The sequence below is a fragment of the Corapipo altera genome, unplaced genomic scaffold, assembly GCF_003945725.1.
Source record: "Corapipo altera isolate COAL_440 unplaced genomic scaffold, ASM394572v1 45, whole genome shotgun sequence".
Taxonomy (NCBI): Eukaryota; Metazoa; Chordata; class Aves; order Passeriformes; family Pipridae; genus Corapipo; species Corapipo altera.
Window position 1 is genome coordinate 14,378,442 of NW_020884877.1, and position 23,264 is coordinate 14,401,705.

The 23,264-nt window shown below is 40.9% G+C and overlaps 1 protein-coding gene and 1 long non-coding RNA gene across 2 annotated transcripts in view; one reads left to right on the forward strand and one right to left on the reverse strand.

Annotated features, from left to right (window-relative positions):
• The window catches only part of GAD1 (glutamate decarboxylase 1), a 32,153-nt gene that overhangs the window by 4,019 nt on the left and 4,870 nt on the right, over positions 1 to 23,264 (reverse strand). The window contains exons 4-16 of the mRNA XM_027637108.1: positions 19,366 to 19,527; positions 18,415 to 18,657; positions 15,644 to 15,734; positions 10,955 to 11,067; positions 9,427 to 9,542; positions 9,245 to 9,324; positions 8,986 to 9,040; positions 7,798 to 7,914; positions 7,574 to 7,638; positions 4,187 to 4,265; positions 2,436 to 2,585; positions 2,085 to 2,192; positions 1,293 to 1,382 (exon numbers count right to left, since the gene is read on the reverse strand). Coding sequence (XP_027492909.1) covers positions 1,293 to 1,382; positions 2,085 to 2,192; positions 2,436 to 2,585; positions 4,187 to 4,265; positions 7,574 to 7,638; positions 7,798 to 7,914; positions 8,986 to 9,040; positions 9,245 to 9,324; positions 9,427 to 9,542; positions 10,955 to 11,067; positions 15,644 to 15,734; positions 18,415 to 18,657; positions 19,366 to 19,527 — 1,469 coding nt within the window. The remainder of the gene's footprint in view (positions 1 to 1,292; positions 1,383 to 2,084; positions 2,193 to 2,435; positions 2,586 to 4,186; positions 4,266 to 7,573; positions 7,639 to 7,797; positions 7,915 to 8,985; positions 9,041 to 9,244; positions 9,325 to 9,426; positions 9,543 to 10,954; positions 11,068 to 15,643; positions 15,735 to 18,414; positions 18,658 to 19,365; positions 19,528 to 23,264) is intronic.
• LOC113944232 lies at positions 11,162 to 15,220 on the forward strand. The gene is made up of 3 exons (XR_003526615.1): positions 11,162 to 11,925; positions 13,247 to 13,314; positions 15,106 to 15,220. It is a non-coding gene; the product is annotated as an uncharacterized LOC113944232 (long non-coding RNA).

Below are 23,264 nucleotides of genomic sequence, written 5' to 3' on the forward strand. Positions count from 1 at the left end.
GTGTTAAAGATTTTGTTATGAAGAAATGTTTTCTGCCTCTGTATGAAAACCTACTCCAGACCTTTTCGAAGGTAATGGATATTATGAGTATTCTCAAAGCAATTTGTGTGAAGGGGACAACAATAGAAATTTTTCAACAAGATCTATATCATAAAGAATATTTTCTACTAACATAAGCCATGGAAACCTTCCAGTAGTTTTGCAGTACTTTGCATTTACCACAATCTCACTTCCTCGCTTTAAGTTACAAGGAACAATGTTCTGATGGTTGTAATACTTGGTGTTTTCTAAGCCCAGTTTTTCCATCCAGACCTTCTTTCTCCTGCTCTACTCTCTGCCAACCAAGATCAGATGTCTGGCTCTTTTGCTGTTTTGTAGGAAACTTTATGATGTCCTCTAACACTTAACAGGGTCAAGTCAAACATTTTATCCCTCTTGCCACTTCATACCTTTTACCTCAATCTTCCTCTATTCTCTGGGTTTTTCGGCAACTTTTTTATCTAACATGCCATTTCTATTCTCTTCTGTTCTCTTTCCTCAGTGTGGTACAGATTTAAAATCCTCTACAAAACCTCTCAAGATTGCCCATTTTTCTCCCTTCCCTAACACATACACAAAAGAGCAATTACTTCTGAGACCTAAAAGTTATTCTTTTGTCTCCTGAATGTACTTCATTTTACTTCTGTCTGTCTAAAATACTACAAAATTAATGTATTTTGCTTCCCTCAAGTCCTAAGTAACAGGATACTTTTCCTGGTGATGCTTCTATGATGTCTTTGCTTCCCTCTTTCACTTCTTCTAATACATTTATCACAAGGTCCTCCAAAGGGTATTAATTTTCACTGAAAAGCATTAATGCATTGTCATTTAAAATCCAAATAAAGACCTGAGGAGGACTTACAGGTTTCCATGTGCTTTACTTGTCCAAGTATTTTTAAATATCTACCCTTCTGTTTCTCTTGCTGGTATGCTGTCCCATCCAAACAAGACTGCAATGTCTTTAGGCCTAGCTGCTTTTTGAAGATTTGTAACACTTGCGAGCACAGAAGTGATACAGATCAAAGAATAATTGAGCATGTTCTGTACCTGGTTCTATAGAGAACACGTGACTTCAACCTCAGTATAAATAGGAGACAGAAGTGAGCAAATATCAAGGTCGTGATGAGCAATGGAGAACTGACATCTCAGTATTTGTAACATGTACCCACACACAGATACATTATTTTTAATAAATAGACTACTTTGGGTTGAAAGAGTAGGTTATATTTTTATATTTAACAAAAGACACATACCCTGTGTAACTTTTCTCTTCTCTCATCAGAGTCTGGCATGCCCCTGAGACTTGGAGGAATATACCAAAAACATACATTTGTATGCTCTGGCTGCAAAAAGAACCAAACACATACATCAATTGAAAAAAACCCAACAATACAGGTCAATCCCACACTAAAGGCTCGTCAGTAGTGTATTTTAGCACAGGCATGAAAGACAAAATACAGTATTAACTTTCTCAGTCCCACATGTTAAACTGAAAGAAATGAATTGCAGTTCTGCTGCTTGCATCTGTTGTGTTATATTCCCTATACATTGTCCTACTTACAATATTTAGGGTGTTAATGAAGGGCAAATGCTTTTCACCTTCATGCAGTTTCATGAGGAACTATTTTCCAGGATCACAACAGAAGCAACTCAATTTTCCTTTTCTTAGTAAATGTAGAGATGAAGTATATTCTACCAACCAAGGGTTTATGCAGTGTCACTAGCAACAGAACACACAGCAAAAGAGCAGATTCTCGGTTATGTACGTAATAATGTGGAATCTCAGCATGAGTAGGTTGTATTAAGGTAGCCTTCATGCCCTAACCTGAGAAGTCCTTTGCAGAAGAGGAGGAGATAAAACTGACAATTATGGTACAAAACCACATGCATTTAGCCAAAAAAATGCCCAGATGCCAATAGTCATGCAGTTCTTTAGGAAATAAGAGCAGTTTTGCATAGCTGGCTTGACAAACTGTGAGAAGCATGAAGACTGTTTTTGAAATTCCATCCAGATTTGGCTCCTACGTACATAAAAGAAAACTTACCTCCCCTTCAAAAACCATCTCAAATTCTTCTCTGTTTTTGATTTTAGTGTAGAGATATTCTGCCAGCTCCAGGCATTTGTTGATCTGATTTTCAAATCCTACTGTACCCTGTTTAAAAAAGAAAGAAAGTATTAATCATATGGTTATTTTTTCTCTTCTGAAGCAATCATCTTTTCAGATAGGCTTCACTTTTAAATACTTTCAGTCAGAAAACATTTAGCACTATTATTTCTTGTAATTTAAAAATACAGTTAATCAATACCACAAAAGTGACTAAATTTGACCTCCACTTGAGACTTATAAATTAAATAAATGCATTTCTGGTTTTTGAGATAAACTTTTGTTATTTACCTTTGCTTTCCACATCAACCAGAATTTGAAAATGTCCACATGTCTACCACACTGTATTGCCTTATCTCCAGTGTCATAGGAGACATCATACTGTTTGTCTGGCTGGAAGAGGTAGCCTGCACACATTTGATTGCAGCCTTGAAGTATACCCTGTAACGAAAAACATGTACTTATATGACTTACATAGCATATGTACATAAGAAACTGTGTACATCAATAATGTATAAAAAAGTATTTCAAACATAAACAGAAGAATTGTTCTTTAATGGGACATATTATAACATACTGACTTTGTTTTGTAAACTCAAGCCATAAAAATAATTTCATAAGCTAAGGTGATTCTCTTAGATGTCCCTGAGAGGTCATATGGTTTTACACACCTACACACCCACACCTCAGATTAAAAGCATTCTCAGATTAATTTGGGTACTTAGTTTGTGATATTAGCTTTGTGCACTTCAAAGGCTATGTTCTTAACACTTAAATTTCTAATTTGTTAAATTACACACTGGAATACAGCTGTGGTCTCTCAGTGTAACAGAGGGACAAAATTAAATGAAAAAACTGAATTGAAGGTTTCAACTTTGTATATTGTCTAGCTTTATGACACTTAACACAAGTGACAAATATAGGTACAAATTACCTAAACCAGACATTTTTTGCTTACAAATAAATATGGCTCACAGACCAATAGAAATCTATGGATTACCAGTAAAAATTGCTGAAGGAAACACAGAGGAGCAAATTCCTGTATGTTACACAGAAATCTTACACATGATATTTCTAAAATGGTTTGCATCTCCTTTAGGGTTTATTGGTGTTTTTTGGAGGAAGCTCAAAGAACACCAGTTTGTCTGATAAATACAAAAACACCTATCAAAATTCTCATATAAGACAAAAAATCTTGCCAAAATCCTGCAATAGCTAGCACAATAAGCATGCATGCCACTAAACAAAGGCTAGTGCTTCTCTCCAATAGATGTGTTTTATAGAGGGAAATAAGTGCTGCAGTCTTCACTTTAGAGATGGATCGACTGGAAGAGCAATGGCAGACCTAGGGCTGGAACTCATGACTCTTCCGTGATAGTTCTATACACAGGGATGACTTCTTCAACTAAACTCTTCAAGTAGCAATTGACATGCCAGAAATTAGTAAACAGTATCATTAGTCCTATCCACAGATGACTTCTTTTTTTTTATTGTCTAAGGAAAATACTTATTGCTTAAGAGAAATAAGACACTGGTTTTGCTTTCATTGATGACAACAAAGAATCTAGATGAAAGCCCTAAAAATATAGAGAGAGTCATAATAAAAGCAGTATGCTTTCTTTTCAACAGAACTGAGAAACTTTTAAACCACTGTGTAAGGTAAAAAAAGTTGTTTTTTATTTAAGAAGTTTAGACTGTTACTAAGTACTGAGACCAAAGGCGTATGTTCAGTATATCGTAGAAACAGCAGGGCAGGTGCTCAGATGAAGTATATTAGCATGGCTCTATTATTGCTATTAGAATAAGCAAAGACCCAACAGCTAAAGATCTGATCCATATTGCCTACAGCTTTAACCAAAAAAAGCCCCAAAAACCCAGGAAAGATAAAACAACTTCCTAAACACAGTGTAAATCCACACAATTATTCCTTCCAAATAAAGTTTTGAAATGAAATGGATTTTGCAATACCCTCTGAAAAAGTAGGGCTTGGTATTTACTTTTCTTTTTTTTAAAAATGTTTAATTATTAAATATAAAGCAGACCTTCTCCCGGACAAGAATGGCAGAACATTGTAACAACACTCCCATCATCTTGTGTGGATTCCAAGTGACTGAGTTGGCTCTGCAAAAAAATTACACATTCAGATAGGTCTGGAATTCAGAAACTTAACCTGAAGCAGTCACCTTTGTTTTCTGCTTTCAGCTGGAAATATATGGAGTTTTGACCATGATGATATCAGTATGGAGGTTATTACTGTCTCAAGTGTCTTCTTTCCCAGCTATGCTGTCCAGGAAAGGAACTTTTTTGCGTTAACATTGCAATGTCAGACTTGTGATTAATTTATATTATTACTAATATCAGCTAATTAGTATCAGATTAATTAGCTGATACAGTAACATCTCCCCCAGAAGACTCCACTTCTAGAAATAGGACTAACAAAAATAACAAAACCAGTTTGATGTCTTCTCTCAATTCAAGGTACTGATGGGGAAAGTGGGGGTGTCAGAGAATTAAGGGACTAATACGGATTCTGGGAGAATACAGTTCTTTGTTGAACAGCTGCTGGAAAACTAGCAAGCAAATGAAAAGACACTCTCCATGCTTATCTGCTTTCCCAGCTAGAGCCACAGCTCTAGCTTGTTGAGCCCATGGACTGCTGAAAGGCTCCAACATTCTGTATGTAAAGCTTAAAACTTTATACGTGTAAACACAAACGAGTGCACAAGATCCCCTAATTTGCTAGTCAAACACAAGAGACGTTCTGTATTTTTAACACACTATCCTAGACGGCTTAATGATGATGCTAAAATAAATGTGCCAACATTGCACATTCATTGACCTCTTCGCCCTAAGTAATTAATTGCCAAATGTCCCCTTGATTCACTCCATTTTCCACAGAAGGAAATACCACATAATGGTATTTCACAGACTATTCATGTATTCTTACAATGTGGTTGAAAGAAAATTAAAAGGTATTTCCTCCTCTTCTACGTTTTGCTCTCAGAGGGCACAGATATAACCACAGTTCCTCCATTTTGAGCAACACAATGATATCTTCACCCCAGTATGAGGACCATTAATTTCTAGATATGATTCCAACCTCTGTCTGCGCTAGGTTAAACTGCAGCACCCCTCAGTCAAAAGAACATTGCAGGCTGTGCTGTACCTGGGCAGCTCACCATCCCTCTAAAATCTCCTGCTAATGTGGTGCAAACCAGCAGATACATAGCTCAGACTTAGGAGGCACTTATCTTTCAAAAAACTTCACTAATAGTTCAGATAGAGTAATCAAGAAACACGAATTTATCTAACAGCTGATTTCCATTTTAAAAACACCATGTCTTCAGTTTAACACATTTATTTAACTTTCAGGGTTCCAAACAAAGACAATTTTAAGTCACTCTTCGCAAGGAGCGTTAGGTTTATTTTAACATGAAGATGTCACTCTCTCCTCGGTGCAGCCAGCCAGCCAGAGGCTATCCTACTACAGGCAATCCCAGCTCTGTACCATGGCAGCATGCCAGTCCTTCATGCCCGTGTCTCCAAGCAGGCCAAGTATGACCTGAGTGTTAGCAACAGACCCCAGCTGGGGCTCATGACAGGCAATTACACAGTACACGTGGGCCCCATCCCGTGTTTGAAGATCCGTATAACTGACTAGGAAAGAAATAATTTCACGCATCATGGCCTGCTGCCTTCTCTATTTACTTAAAATTAAAGCCTTAATTAGCACCTCTGGGTTGACCTCAGGTGAAAAGAGGTGTGCCAAACTCCTACGACCAAACCTCTGTACCTTAAGAAAATTATTTCACAATGCTGGCCTTATACTAGACATGTTGCCATGAGTGACTAGCAAATTGGACTGGGCAGAGGTTGATAGGATTCTGCTACTTCAGAGTACTCCTGCCACACCACATGCTGCCGTCCCTGTGACAGAAGGGTCCGCATGGTTTTGCTGCTAGTCCTTCTGTACACAATTCTTTACATTGTATTTATTCTTCACCTACTGTCTGAGATGCCCAACACCAGGAAAGGTTGTTTTCCCTAAGGAAGAGCCTAACTTACTGTACTCATTTTACATCTTTAGGTGGTTCTCACATTCAGTTGACTCAAGGAAGCAATTTGGTGCTAATTTAAGAGTACACAGGTGGAGCTTGCTTCAAATATTTTTTGATTCCCTGGAGTCTGATATCTGCAATGATGGAAAACAAGTTTCTGGTTCTCCATTGCTTTTCTGATTTCTGTTCAGATGGGCAGCATTTCATGATAGAGCAGTTTCAGAGGAAATCTAGAGACACCCATGGGGTTATAAACATAGTATCTTCTACAGGCTTGTCATCACTGGATATGGGAACAACTGTGCCAAAGGCTACACCTGGAATGACTACTGAGTCTGAATTGTAAGGGCCAGTGAGAGAGTCATACTTTCACTCTGCCATCACTACCAACACAAACGCTTTGTCTCTTTAAATTGGGTTCAATCAATTATCTATTAAAGACTGGCTTCTGGTATCAGTGGGCATCTTGATAATCTGGCTTATGTACCTGGGGACACCCGTGTGCTCTTTTCTACAGACTTTACTCTGGCCTCTACAAGAGTTTCCTGCTTGTTTCATGTAACTCACAGGCCCCTGTGCTCTCAGACATGGTGAGTATCAGTGACCCTTCTGGCCTCCCTGTAAATGACCTCGGTCTTCTCCCTGGCACAGCAGAAAAGGATCAGCTACTCTAGTCTTTTCCAGCTTTATAGGTACTGAAACGTGCCCCTAAAAATTGCTACTAATTCAGTCTCCCCGTGTTCCTCTCATTGTTGTATTTAAAAAAAAGTAGTTTTGTTTGTATATATATATATATATATATATATATATATATATATATATAAAACCTTTCATTTACAGAGCACTCATTTTCAGGTAGAAAATACTCTTTATTTTCTGAAAAAACTGCAAACATCTTTCAGGAGAGAACCTTTACAAATTCCCACCATATCATGGCTTCCCGTCATGAGTATCCATGCTCAAACACCTTCCCTGGATTCCTCTTTTATCTCTGCTATTCTCAAAGCTCTACATTTCAGAGATTGTCTAGTTCTCCCATTTCATTTTTTCCTCAAATCCTTCTTCATCCTTTCCCAGACTTATGATCCCTTCAAAGATATGCATAGAACAATTTTCCTTTCTTTTTGCCGAGTAATATCCTTATCCCCCTTCAAATCAGCTGAAAACTTACCTTTCACACAATGGTACATCACTGTTTTCTTCTGTAGTATTGTTTCAATCTTCACAGTCTAAACCTTTCCTGTCTGTCTCACTTTTGTTTAATTTAAATTCCTTAATGTAGCAAATTAATATTCTCATGAATTTGTGAAGTGTCATGTACCTTATGAAGGTACTTGCATAACAGTATTACAAACAAGCACTGTGTAGTACCTTTCTATTCCATTCAATTTATGACGATGCTTTCGGGACATTAAGAGTCCACCTCCCCAGGCAGCCTGGAAGAGACAGAAAAAAGAGAAGACTCATTTTTTTGAAAAAGCTCAACATATTTAAGATTAATCATAATCTAGTAATAAATATTTTAATTCAAGAAAAAACACGTGTAAAAAAAAATCCTTTTTTGCCAGAATAGCAGCACTTTTTTAGTTACTTACATCTACATGGAGCCAGAGGTTGTATTTTTCACATATATCTGCAATCTCCTGTATTGGATCAAAGGCTCCATATACTGTTGTGCCTGCAGTTGCATTTACAAAAAGAGGAACGTATCCCTACAATAAAAATAAAAATATTAAATATAAATGCCAACCTCTTTCAGGAAAAAAAAAAGGAAAATAATATGAGAAACTTTATCTCATTTTCCAGCCTTAAAAGAGTTTTTCTTCCCATGTGAAAGGTACACATAAGCTACAGTAGAAACTAACTAATCATATACATGGTAAGAACAAACTCTGTTTTGTTGTATTGTAACTTCACAAAATTAACTAGTTAGAAGATAAAGAATATTATTTTGTCTAATCTTTTTCAGTGAGGAGATTCAAACGATGTTAAAAGACTAGCAATAGCCAAGTAAAGTTGTGACTTTTACAGCACTATAAGGGAAAATTAATTAAATGTGATCTGTAAGTTGCTATTTGAAGGCCTGAAATTGTTCCTTTAGTCCTTATCTACTAACAAACAGAACAAAGGAATCCAAAACAAAAGCAATAAATGTGCAACTATCAGATGAAAGAAAGACAATTTTGACTTAAATGAAATAAATGTGAACTGCAATTTCATAGAGTGCTCAAATGTAAGGAAGTCAAGAAATAAAAAATTAATAATCTAGATTGCTCTAACTTCGGTTGCTTTGTACAAAATTAATGGATTTTTCACTGCAATGATTCAAGAAATAATAATTAATGCATCAAAAAATTAAGCTTACTGGCTATATTTACCAACCCTGCAGCCTCACACATGAAATCTATATGATATTTTGGAGTTCTATAGAATTTTTTATAGTTTTGGCTAAACTTTGAATTTTGGAAAAAAGTAGCTTTAGTTTCGTATGCTCATGCTTTTTTCTATATATTTCCACAGAAAGTTATTTTTTAAAGTCATGAAATATGGATGTGGTTCAAGAGTTAAAAATACTTTGTTTTTAAACAGAAAATGGAAACCTTAGCAAGACATATAGATAATTCCCTAAACAATACATGAATGTATAATTAAGCATCTGAAAATATTATGATGACATTTATATCTCATTATAATGTGTTCTTTAATGTCAGCCCTCTGGTTTCAAAGGAAGGAATAATTTTACTAGGCCAAGCATTTAAGGACTAATTTTTAAGAGCACAAACCTTTTGTTTTGCTTCCAGAATTTTTGCCTCCAAATCAGCTGGTATTATTTTGCCTCTGTAATTATCATAGAAACAGAAAGACAAAGAAAATTAAAGAATGCATATGGAAATACTACCTACAGCTGAAATACTTTAATAGGATTTTCTCAACAGGCCATTAGTAACTTGACACACTGTACTGAATCAGTCCTTAAACACAATACAAAAAATTTAACAGATGAACACTTTTAATCTATCAAACCCTTAGCATTCACCCTACCTTTCATTGCATTTTATCAAAATCACATTGTCTGTTCCAAATCCAAGTGCAGCTCCAGCTTTCTTTATTGAGTAGTGACTCTGCAGCAAACATATGAACATTAAACAGGATGGTGGTTTAATGATGAAGTATTTTAACAACATACATCAATAAATTAAGAATTAGCAGTGTATTAAGCTCACATGCTCTGAGGTAAAGAGAACCAGCTTAGGGACTGCAGCCATGCCTTTGGTTTTGACTTCAGGGAAATACTTGTAACGTGCAGCCATTATGCTGTACATGTTGGAGATAGCTCCTCCTGTGAATGAATAAATGAATGAATAATAAAATCGTGATAATGAAAAAAATGCATATTATACCAAAGACATACAAGTCTCATTTGCATAATGCAGTGAAAGTGGCAGTGAACTATGAAGAAGTATATTTCTGAAATGCACACACATCTGTCTAAATAGCATAGGACAGACCCTCTGAAAAGTCATAGTGATAGTCAGAATTTCCTATCTGTCATCTCTTTCAATTGCTAACATTTTCTAACACATTCCAGAAAAGTTCAGCTTTCATTGTGCAGCTTTTGCATGTCAACTTCTTGTTAGCAAGAACAACAGAACTTATCAACTTGTATGAGGCTGGAGAAACGTCACATATTGGATGGATATATCCCATCTTACTGTAGACATAGAAGTAGATGGCTTAAAGGTACATTTCTACAGCTGAGCTAGTTATTGTAAACTTCCTTAGGGTCAGTTATGGGAAAGGCACTTCACAGTCTACAGTTCAGCTAATGTATTTTGACACTTACTTTTGAAGAATTTGAATTGAGAGAAAACACTTATTTCTCTTGGCCTGCTGTTACAAAGAGCCCTGGACAATTAGGTATGTTCTTTGATGCAGACCTCAAGCTTTAGGAAGATCAATCTCATCCATAAGTCTAGGACAACATCATCTTCTAGTATTTCTTACTGATGAGAACACTGAGAAAGATCTGTATTTTTCTAGCAGATAGGACTGGACATCAAGCAAGTGTGCGTTCCTAGACTTTATGTGGGTTGTTTCAAATGGAGGTGGTGTTGTCCTTTATCCTCTGCAACAGGATGGTGTCCCCTCATGCCAAACCCAGAAAATGGAATTCTGCTGGGTGCCCATGTTGTCCACACATTGGCTCAGGAGTTCCACATGGCTTATCATCAGTCATTTCTGTCTCTGCTCACTGCTTTTATGTCACTTTCATGGGAAGACACTTTATCTTGGTCTTTATATGGGAATCATACTTGTGAACCCAGTCAGTTTATATCCCAGACAATATGTCCCAGAAAGTGACACCACAGCCTTTTCCTGACTGTGAGCCCAAATCCTCACTGTCCACCAAAGAAGTCAATACATGATTTTCAAGAACTATTGGTCAGCACGAGCTGTGATTGCTCAGCACCTCCAGAAATGAAGCACAAAAAAGGACTGTTTATATGCCCAACTATGCACCAGCACTCATAATCAAGTCTTAAAATGTTGACCAGCCATAATCTGTAGCCATATTCTGAGATAATTTTTCCCCCAGCTTTTCTGCGGGATGTTTACACAAAACATTCCTACTTCTAAATAACTGACTCATTGCATTGTGTTGCAGATAGTCTGGATATTCAGACACAGTTTATGTTTATTGTACCTTTTGAAGTTTTAGTCAAACCACAAAAACAGAGAAGAAAAACTCACCAGGCGAGAATATTCCATCACCATCTTTACTTGACCATCCAATAATCTCTCTCATCTTTCGAAGTGTTATTTGTTCCATGAGGACAAAAACAGGGGCAATTTCATAGGTAAACCTGCATGGATAAATTAAATAAACAAACAAACAAAATCAGATACAAATTCTAAAAATACACAATAAACTCTCAGTCTATGATTCTTTGTAAATGCTCTAGATTTTCCTATAAATTGGGGTCCTGATACTGCAACCTTTACCCAAGCAAAAATCCTCAGGAAAACAGTACTGGTGAATAAAAACTGCAGTATTAGTTAGTTGCAGATTTCTATATAGTGAAGGTAAGACCTAATGTTCATCATCATAGCCTGCTGACTGCTGTACAAGACTGTGTAAAACACTTGTTTCCCAAAATGCCAGTTCCACACTTGTGGAATAACATACTTCCAAATCTTTATAAAAACAGTGAACTTCACTGAGCTAAACACGACCATAATTAGAAGTATTGAGCTAGGGTTTCAAAGTCTAAGTACAATTAATTATGTGGATTTATTTTGTTGATGATCTCCAAGGACAACTTATTTCTACAATACAGTGTGATCAATAACTGTCAAGAGTAATTATAAATGATGATTTTCTAATTACCAATTACCGAAACCAAGTCAGCAGTCAACTACTGTATCCACTTAATGAGGGAAAAAAACATTACATAGCCTGGTATGCCCTGATGTCACAGTCAGATACATGGATGGAAAGTGACAGCCATACAACCACTTTTGGTGATCAAGGTACATGGATAAATTGCTACTGCTGTAAACAAACTCTGCTTGCTCTGTATGGAAAAAAAAAAAAGGGAAAAAAAGGAAGCAGAGAGAAACAAAACAATCAACTTATGATTTCTAAAGGAGTCTATAAGAGTATGACACCCTGACAGTTCAGATTTGACTGATGTCTTCCACTTGAATAATTTCATCAAAATGTATGTGTTGTCTCTTTAATACCAAAATGATATTTTAAGAATAAGTATGGTAGACTTGAAGGAAGCAGGTGATATTAAGAAGAAAACAAGTGTCTAAAAAAGCTTGGTTTTTATTTACAGCTACACTGGTTACTTAAACAGTTAATTTTTTCTTCAACCCTTGTGTGTCCATAGTCCATTAGAGAAACACCACCACCATTTTTAAAACATTCCTTTAAGATTAAACACTTGTAATTTCTTTAATTGTTGTAATTAGTATTTCCAGAAGCCAAAATACTACTTATTTTGCTTTTATTATCATTAGAACTGCCAGAGACAGTTGAACACTGATCTGAAGTTTGGATGCTGCCATTATTTACAAATAGACAAAATTAATGAACCAGTGTCTGCTAACAGTGGGGGAGTTTGGTTTGGTTTGGTTTTAAGCACTGCAAGACTAGAACATAGTCCAATCTTTATTTGGGCAGAATGATCAACTGAAGTCAACAGGAACTCGGCAGAGCATAGATCACTGTAATTCAATACAAGATACGTTTAAGTCAATATGAATTTTTTCCCCACAAGTTTAAATACTTTAAATACTTTAAATATTTTAAATTTTGAGTTTTGTCCTGAGACCTTGCACACTGATCCCTACATAATTTCCAGGAGACTTTTAGGCTTGTAGGAAAAATATATAACATTAAGCAAGTTTTTTGTATATAAAATATCAAGTCTTCACAAGGGGAATTTTAATATACTTAAATACAAGTAAAGTAGTATTTGCTTATTTTATTCTGTAATTATTTTCTGATTTTCCGAAAACTGACAAGAAATAAAAGCCAGTGCAGCTGTATTAGATGATGGTTGTGATTTTACAAATCACATCTTGCTAAAGTTCACTCAAACTTGCTTGTTTTAAACTTAAATGATTTTGAAAAACTCAGGTAAAGCCAAAACCTGTGTTTGGCTTAGAAGGGATGATCCAACTTCAGAATCAATCTCTTGAGAAAAACACTTGCTAGATGTTTCATACAGCTACAACCTTTACAGGTAGTTCTATGAATTAACTAGAACAGTCCCAAGTGTCAGATCTTTACTGATAGAATAAATGAATGGCTTTTTTTTGATAGAAGCCAGTGCTGGCTTAATTCTGCTCTCATCTAAAGAGCAAATCACTTTATCAGACCAAATCATTCTAGCTACTTGTTCTCCTGTTTGCCAGTATGTAAAAAGCATTCTGAGAATAAGCATAAAGCATTGTACATCGATTTTCTATGCTGTGTTTTCATAAGCATACATGCATAATACTGAAAACATCAATATAATTCTCATGTTCCAGCTAACAGTGGGCACAAAGAGAACTTCCAGATAATACTATTGCTTTCTAACCCAGTTGGCTGCTGCATGGTGAGAGAATACCTTGTGTACTGCAGAACCCTAGAACTGGATGAATAATGGCAGCTTCTGAAATTTCCACCCTGAAGGTCTCATGATTAGTGCTATGAATAGCACATTGATACATTATGTCCAAGTCAATGGGGGAAGCTTATTATGTATAATTTTATATATTATCTTCACAATGACATTTAAGTAATATTTTCTAATGATAATTTAAATTTTTAATCTGCAAAAGAAAACACTTATTTTTAATTGTTCTTAAACATTTTAAGTATTGTTTAATTGCAGAAAAGAAAAAATAGCAAATGGAAAACCTTCTCTGCCATAATTCAGTGCTACTGTCACTTGTGTGTTACGTGTTTATGTAGCTGAAATAGGTTAGAACAGTTTCTAGGTAAAGGTCAAAGCCTGCTCTTGTGTGCTGGACCATTGTTCAAAACAATATGTTTCCCAGAGCTCACAGAGATGATTTTGGCTATTTTTAATAACCTTCTCTGTCAGTTCTTTGAATCATATTTTACAAGCATCTTGCTTTAGCCTTACTTGCAATTGCTGTTATTTGAAAGCACGCCATGTTGACCTTGCTTTGCTGAAAAAAGAGAGCAATGTATTATTTTGCATCTACTAGACCTTACACAAGCAAACAGATAGTAAATTGTCATGCTCACAGAGAAGTATTTTCAAGATATGTTCTTGTTTAAAGTATTAATGAGTCAGAAACTAGCTTTACAGAACTAGCTCAATTTAAAACTAAATTTACTTTTAAAACAAAAAAAGGAAAAAGCAACCCCAATTAAAAGAAGAGTTACTCTTTAAGAAGTGAATGAATGAGTGCAATGTTCTTAATGCCATTGGCAATATTTCCTAAAACTGTCACAGTCTGCCACAGAACCGAATTCGGTTGTATCCTATCAAATTTGTGTAATTTCACTGCTTACAAAATGATAAATAAACTGGGATAAGTAAGTTAATCAAAGGGAAAGGGGTACTCAGAAGTACGTTTTTGTCACAGAGAAACAACTGTTAAGCAAAGTTTTCTTTTAGAAATGTGATTGGAATTTTTTTCACTTTTAATTGTGCTGTTTAAAAAGGCATTTAAAAGCCCTGTAAAGTATTTCACAATACTCATTTAATAATCAAAATATATGTTGCTAGGTTTTCTTTCCAATTATCTTTTAAATCTGGATGTCTCATATTAATTTTTACCAAACAGAGAACTAAATCAGATGATTATTACAAAGAGCAGGCTGGTTTTGGCTGGAGCACCCTAGGCGTTCTTTATTGCTGATGTCACAAAACAGGTACAGTTCATAATCTACACAGAACTGCTAGTAGTCAGGTATATTTAAGAAACCATGTACTTATGGATAGGCCAGTGAAAATACTGTTCCTTTCCAATCTGCAGATACATTTTCTGTGTTCCAACAATTAGCAACGAACTACCCAAAACAGAGGTAGCTTTAGAGTTAAACACATCCCATACAGGACTAAAAGAGAGCAGCCTTTGGACTCCCATCACATTTTTGAGCATATAGAAATCAAAATTTAAACAAAAACTGACTAGAAGGTTCTTTCGTTTAGCGGGGGGCTTTTTCCATTAATTGCACTCTTTGTTGCAAAAATGTACCTTATGTTGACCTTCAGTCTTCATTAATTTTGAGGTCAAGAAAAATTAAGAAAAGTTTATCATTTGTTACATTCGAATGTTAATTTTTACCTTTTTATACTTCCATTTATTCACTATACACAACTTTATTATTCTCAGACTAAATCCTTCATTATCATAAAATTATTTTTCAGTGTTACATTTTTAATCATTTTGAAGCCACCCAGAAGTCATTTCTTTACCAGCACATAAACGGGAGAAGGTGTTACCTCAAGCCTGCTATCTCCGAAGTCAACAGGAGAAAAAAACAATAAACCTTTACGTATTTTGTATTCTAGTGTTAATACATGGATAGTTGTAGAATTACTCAGTCTAGAGACAAAGCTTTAAAAAAAAAAAACCAAAAAAAACAGAAAAAGATAAAGAAGATTGGTCCAAAAGAAAAAAAATTATTTCATGTTATTATATTAGAATAATAATGTTTTGCTTACCATGTACTCTGGGATATTTGCATTTCTATTTATCAGAAATGTAAAACTGTTCAGCTTTTTATAACTATTTTCACTGTATTACTGCTACATTAAGAAAAACATGAGACAGTTTTATTGAAGATGCAACAATCATCATTTAAATATGAAAATTATTCATGTCTGTGACAACACATATCTACCATGATACATGGCAGCCCCTGTAAGCACCAGTCACAGACGCTGTTGACGAGGCACTGCTTACATGTTTGTATTAGCAGTTGATGTCAGCCACTCCCCAGCCAAGCCAATAATGTCCAGTCCTGTGGACAACTGATTGAAAAAGCGAGGATGACCTGGAATGAGAATTGAGAGCAATTTAGAACAGACTCCACGGGTGTTTCGCAGGTTTCAGTTTTAAACCGTCCAATTATTCTGACAGAAACGACAGGTTTTGCAGTCATAACACTTGCAGCAAAGTTTTCAAAGCAAGTCTTGCTTATGGGGAGACCCTTAGCCAACATTCACGGATGTCTTATCACGAACTTGAAAAACCGCTATGGAGGGAGCTCCTGGATGGAATCATTAGAGTTTAAATTTAAGATAAAAACCTCAGAGCAGACTGAGCCTGTAAAACACCTCCGGGACCTGCACAAGGTTAGTCTATCTCCAGAACCCCCTCCCGACCTCGGTCGTGCTATGAACTTGGGCGAAGTTACTCTGTGGGGGACCCTCGGCGGAAACAATTTGCAGGTGCTGGGTCCATTTGCATTCGAACGAGGAAAGAGAGGAAGGCTCAGCCACTAGATCGAGGACTGCAGGAGTGAGGGAGGGGTGCGAAGGAGCCAGTCGCTTCCTGAGCTGCAGGGCCACGGGAGCGGCGTTCGCGGGGTCTCGGCGGGAATGTCCCAGCGTGGCACGACCCGCTGCAGCGGTGTGAGAGGGTCCTCCAAGACCTCCTCAGCTCGGTCCCTTGCCCACTTGGTTTAAAAGCTAGGATTCACTTCCTTAAACAAAGGATTTGCTGTAGAGCCGAAGTAAATAATATTCCTGTATTTCAGCCGGAGTTGTTTTAACAACTTTTATAAGCAATAATGCTGAGTGCCTACTTTCCTAGCATGAAACGAAGAAATTTCTAACACCTGATAATGGGCTTTGAGGGGAGGTGGGAGATGTCACCATTTAAACCTTCTCCCTGCTCTCTGGGAAAGGACACGCAGATAGCACACGAGGGACAGCCCCCTAGAGGGGGGTCAGCGCTCGACGTCTGGAGGGACCTGTCACGTCGCATTCGGCTCAACACTGGGAAAATCAGCATCTTTTGACATGAAGAAGTAAATGCGATTCTGCTCCGAGCGATGTCAGCAGGAACCTTTCGGAGGCGTGAGCCTGCCGGCGCTGCCACATCGCGACAATTCCCGAAGAGGGTGCGCCGCGCCAGGGCAGCTCTCGCCCCGGGGAGCCAGCGGCTCAGGGCTAGAGCCCAGAAATACCACCATGGCATAGCTGTTTGCTTTACAAATCAGCTCTTCTCTCCCTTGCCATCACGGACTGAGAAATTATCTTAAGCGACATTTCCCTGACCTCCCAAAGCTGTTAGAGAGCCCACGGTCTCCTAAGGCTGTGCTGCAAATTCAGCACCGGTGGCTTTAAAGGGAGCTTCGCCTGGAGAGAGAATGTGAGCCCCGGGAGCCTGGGAAGCCAGGGCGTGTGTTCTGGGCGTCGTACGGTCCGAGCAGCTCTTTAAAGCTGCACCAGGTACTGCTTTGAACTGAGCTCATGTCTGGTCGATACCTGCCTCTCAGCTCCAGGGGACAGGTCCTGCCGGTCCCACAAGAGCTCCAGGGGAGGTTGGGGTGAGGGGAGGAGGTAGCTCGATATGCCGGGGCGATCGACAGCGGAGTAAAGGTGCAAGCACACAGAGAGCAGCCACTCTGGCTTAGCTGATTGTCACCTGTTCAACAACCCACAAGTTTGAAAGCGAAATGTGCTCCCCTTTGATTAAGGGTACAAAATCAAAGTATGCTCCTGACTCCTGTGAGTAAATCAAACCACCATGTAAATAGGAAAAAAAAGATAGGACGTCACATCAATTTCAAGATTTTGTTCCTTGAATGCACTGCGTTGGGTTTTCGCAGCTGCATAACTAACCCCCGCAGAAAGCTGTGCCTCGCCCTTCCGAAGCCATGGCTCGCAGCAGCCCAGCCAGAGACTGCCAGGCAATAGCCTCCCTGTACGAGGTCCCGCCGCCCGCCACTCCAGCTCCGGGGGGAAACTACCGCCCGCTCTGGCCGCTGAACAGAGCGGTGCTCAAGAGGGCAGCTGGCCCAAAACATCTGAGCAAGACTGGGGAGGGGAGACACGGCACCCGCTCCGTTATCACTCCTGTTCCTGACCTGCTTGGGTATGTACAGCAGTCAGGGCTTGTTGCCAGCAGAGATTTCCGTGGATACAGATGTAAAAGGCCAGATAGTCTGAAAGAGCCTTAACTTTGCTCTGGAGTCTGGCTACAGCTCACTCAGTAAAAGAAGTGATTATAAACCGGTATTTCTGTCTGATTCAGAAGGACCTGGACAGGCAGGGCTCCTGGGTAATGGGCTGAAATCCACAGGGTTCCTTTATTGATGATTCCTAGGATTTCAGTCTCTTTTTCATTAAACGTCTGATGAACATAAAGAAGAAAAACTGCAAATTCAGTGTCATTTATGCTCTCATTTACCTAATGATATTGCTCCCCAGAGATACAGACAGCTCGCATTTCATCAAGTGAAAGAGATTAGGTCTTAAAAACTTGTTTCTGTGCTCTGAAAACAGCACGGAGGTCTACCCATTGCTCCAGATAGAGCATCAGTAACTAAAGTTTCTGAGCAGAGACATTTCCAGTGCCCATAGACAGCCCTGGAGCCAAGCCTCTGGGCAAGCACGGTCCCGGATGTGGAGAGGATGTGGGCTTACCTCCATGAGCTCAATCCCTCTCACTTCACCGCGAGCCTGAGAAAAGTCCCAGGAGAGACTATGTAATGTGCAAAAACCTACCTGTCCTCACTCCATATTTCAGCGTATCCCGGCAGTCCACCAGAATCTGCTCCAGGGACTCAGGGTTGTCCGAAAGCTCCAGGTTGAAGCCCTCCATGCCCTCCAGGAGCTGATGCGGGTGGTGGAAGTCCAGCACTTTGGTGGATCTGTCAAATGTTTTTCTCACGTAGTTGAGGAGGATGTCCACAACCTCCAGAAGGAACTGCATGGTCTGCTCCTCACCATTCTTGGAGGGCAACAAATCTGTGGGGCAAAGCAGCTGTCACCATTTGCTTCGGGAAAGAGAAGCGGAAATGAACCAGCCTCGGCTGTCTGAAGTGCTTCAAGGACCTGGAAGCTGTGGCCCCAGCGCAGCCTGGCTGCAGTGAGGCAGGCTCCCAGTCCCTCTGGCCCGGCAGGGAAGGGTGATGCGAAGTCACCCACGGCAACAGCAGAGGCACCTCTAAGGCGCCTCTGTCAAAAAGTTCACCCTGCAATGCTAACGCTATGCAGTGCGAGGCATTCACTTTCCTTGGTCTGAAAGCACCCCAAATGCGCACCTGCCCTTCCCCTGCAACGTCCCCACCTCTGTCCCGCAAAAGGATTAATTTCCCTTCCCTACTCTTTTTGTCAATGGCCCCTTACCAGCAGTCACACACCACTTCATTGCTATTTTATTAAGGAGGACATAAAATATAAAATTACTCTCTCCCCGGATGCTGGATCCGGAGTAAGCCCGGAAGGACTGCTGGAGCTGAGCTGCAGAGGATCAGCCCGAAGTACGTAAAACTGCACTTCAGCAAACTTGTACACACTGTCAGTACAGTCACAACGAACACAGACACAGAGCTTCCTTCAAAAACAACCAAGCAAAAGCACGGTCTGAGTGTGGCTGCACTTCAAGGGAGTCGAGGGCAACACTATTAAGGGACGTGCCTGAGCTGAAGCAAGGAGAAGCTGTAAAGTGTTTACCTCTGGCATACAAATTGGAGAAGTCTGTCTCGGTGCGCCGGAACCTGGATTCCTTCTCGCTGTTCTCACAAGCCAGCATGCTCTTGGAGGACTGATGCCTTTCTTTCAGGGAGCTGACAATCCGGCTCTTGTCTTCTAGGCTGTTGGTCCTTTGCAGGAACCCTACATTATTATTGCAAGGTGCACAGGTCAGAGTTTTCTCACTTCCCAACATGTTTAGAAATATCTAAAGCAGCTCTCTAGACAGCAGTTAAAAGCGGTGTTAGTTCTAGATCTGACTAATGAGGTCAGGAATAAGAGTATTTATGGAGGTTATTTGCCTCCAGGAGGGAGAGTTCAAAATGCCATCAACTGCAAAAACGCAGCCATGCAAAAAACAAAATTTCGTCATTTAGTGCAGTGGTAAATTCTTATTAAGTCGATCAGACAGATTCCACTTCAGTAATCAGCCACTGGAAGAGAGTTCAGGATGAGTCAATGCTATTTCAGCCTGCAGGCGAAGTTTATGGACCTAGCAGACAGGGGCAATGATGTATGATTAAAATCAGGGCCGTTTTCAGTTCTCCTCGTGGTGCTCTCACGCACAAAAGGCATGAGAACAAGCAGCCATTCTGGAGCAGCCATCCTGAGAGTGCCAGAGCTCTAAGAACACCGGTAGTACCCACCTTCCTATTATCAGTACATACTGATGTGGATTTTCCACCTGAAAAGATGCTTTGATACTAACAGTAATCATCCCCGGGGGTTTTAGGAGCTCCGTTCTCACTGGAGACACATCTCTGGCGCCCAGGACCGAACACAACTGCCGTTGTTACGTGTGACGGCAATAATAAACCCACTCACCCCAAGAATTATGGGTGTGAGCGCCACGCAGGGTCTGTGGCGAGTAATGAGACCCGTCTACTTTAACAAGGCAGGGAGAGCAATTAATTTTCCGGATTTGATCCATTAAATCACTGATGCCTGGTAAAACACGCATACTGTCGAGCTTTTCGTCATTAAAGAAGGCATTGAATTTTGACCTCCCAGGTTGCAGCAAGCGCGTCTGTATGATTGGAGCACCATGGTGGCGCCGGTCTCCTTCATTCTTTATTTTCTTTCAAAACAAGTAACAATCGAAACCAAGGCTCGTCGCGGCTGGAGATATCCACCAGAGAGTATGGCTTAGCAGGGAGGAAAACCAGTGTTGTGACTTCGCTCAGCCACGTTCCCCGACGCCACTTCTCGCCAGCGCCCTCCGCTTTCCGGCCATGTGTCACTGCTCTCCGGAGTCCCATCGAGCGCCCACAGCCGGCCCACCCGGGCCCCCTGTAGCTTGGACAGGCATAAGGGCTGCACCTCCGTGAGAGAAAAGGGAGGGACAGCGAGTCGCTGGGCCAATAGCTCCCGGCAATGATACCTGTGCCTCGAACCCTACTGCCAGCCGGACAGTCCCTAAGGAGCACCGAAAACAGAGTACCCGGCTGGCAGCCCCTTCTGCATCAGCCGGGCGCCTAAACGCGTCTTCAGGAAGGTTGCTTGCAGGCAAGTTTGTCACGGTCATACTTTCAGTGAACACCTTATGTGTTGCTGTTTAATACTGATCTTCTACTAATAAGTTTATTTTTGTGATGCTTTTATGAATGCGAAAAAGACTATTTAAAGGAAACTCCCTTCGTGCACAAGTTGAGAGTAGCCGTCCAGGATATATATGTACTTATGTATATATTTTGTTTTGTTGTTACTGCTTTTAACAGTCCTTGCAGCGATCACCAGCTCCCGCAACAGCTACTGCTGTTCGCCTGCCCTTTAGGAGGAGCAGCTGATATCGAAGCAGGTGCAGTGTAGACTGAATTACGGAGAGATCCTCTTTCACCATTTTTCTTTAATTTTCCACTCTTCTTTTTTCTAGGCGCCCGGTGGCTCAGAGGGAAGAGCTCCGCGCGAAGAGACGGCTGCAGGAGCAGCGGTGCAGGACTGGCGCTCTTCTCGGCCTGCAGAGGAGAGCGTGCCTCGGAGGCTCCGGTGGGAAAGGAGGAGGCAGCGCTTCAGTAGCCGAGAAAGGCTGCAGTTGCCTCCAGTTCGGCTCGCATCGGGCCCAGCGAGTCAGTGGCTTCACCGAAGGGTCTGACCCAACTAGGCGGCGGGGCACGGAGCTCGGCCCTTGCCCCAGGGACTCCGTGCTGTTCTTCCCCGCGGAGCTCCTCGGCCCCGTTGCCGTGTCCCGGGGCCGGCGGGGACCAGCTGGGGCTCGAAGTGCACGGGGCCCGTCAGTGTGCGCCGCGTGGGGCCCGCAGGGCTGCGCTGGGGCGGCTCGAGGGCGGTGACTGGAAGGAAAAAAAAGCCTGAAAGGAGGAACTCGCTGCCGCCCGACATCAACCCGTCCGGCTGTAAGTAACGTGCCGCTCGCCCAGGTCCCTCGGCCACAGCAGTATCACACGGGCTGGAGAGTCGGTACAAGGGGGAGCCTGCGGGGCTGCGGCAGCCCCCGCTTTGGGGCCGTCGGACTCTTTCGTTTCTCGAGCTTCTCTCTGAGAGGATGGGGGACATTCTCCAGCGCCGACCCACATCCCGGGTTGCAGAGAAGCGCGGCGGCCGTCCCTGGAGGGCTCCTTCCGCGCCCGAGGAGCAGCGCATGACTGTAGCCAAACCTTCCATCAGTATCCTGCGTGAAAAGTGAGGCCACTGTAGGAGAGTTCCAGTAAGTAGCAGCCTACGAAATAGCGTCCACGCTGCTTCTCCTACCGCAGCGCAGACTGCAGCCTTTCCCAGCAGTGAGTCTGTCCCGCAGGTGCGTTTTCATCGATGCGCTTTGAGACCGAGTTTTCAAAAGCCGAATGAGACCAGACTGGCGAGGGAGTCCCTCGGTGCGCAACGTGACCATAAATTCAGCGTTATTTCACATTAGGCCTCGTACAAGGCAGGCGTGTGAACCCCTCTCGGCCTCACAGCTCTACGGGGACCCTCAGCTTCCGAGTCGGGGACAAACCTGCCGGGTCCCGGCGCACACCGCAGCCGTCGGGGAATGCACGTCCTTGGCGGCTGCAAGAAGTCCGGGTCCCCCCCTGCGGCCAGGGTGTTCAGCAGCACCTTCGTGACTTGGAGGCATAAATCCCACGGACGCCGGAGACGAGACGAGACGAGTTTATAACATACACGGCTGCTTTTGAAAGCCCGCTCTACCGCGTTGCTCGCTGGGCTTGGAATCATCAGCTGGCTGTGGCCAAACAGCTGAAGACGCACCTGAGCAATCTTACTACGTCAGTATTTCCACTGCTGCCAAGCAAATGTTAGCAGGATCGGTCCTAGCAATAATAATTGCCGAGGTGGGAGTGATCCAGACACTGGGGGAAATCTGCCCATACTTTGCCCACCGTGACAGTTCATTAACCCGCTTTAAAATAGCTTTGAGTTTGGTTGGTTTGTTTTGGTTTTTTTTTTTTTTTTTTTTTTTTTTTTTGTTGTTGTGTTGGGTTTTTTTTAAGTGTATATGTGCAGAGACGAAGAGCGTGTGGGTGTGGCAGCGCCCGGGCTCTTTTCAGGTCCTGGCTTTCAACCGGAGAGGAAAAAAGCTAATCCTTAAATCTGTCAGTTATTTAAGAAGAAATTACATACGTCTTGGATACGTAATTACTGGAAATGTCAAACACGTAATATACAACCCAGGTGGAAGAACCAACTCATTGTTCAAGACCTGCCTTTTCTCGGAGGTCAACCCTCATTTAAAGTTTGCATTCAAAATTAATCGATTTCTGTGTGATACAAGCAGAAAGAACAATTCCGAGGTGCCTGTTTTACTATAGTTTTGAGACTTCACAGTATTTAGGGTCCGGAATGATGTCTTGTGAAAGGTAAGGACAAGGATATAGTCCGAATAGTCAAACATCAATTCGTTGAGCATGTTTAATTAGGATTCTTGG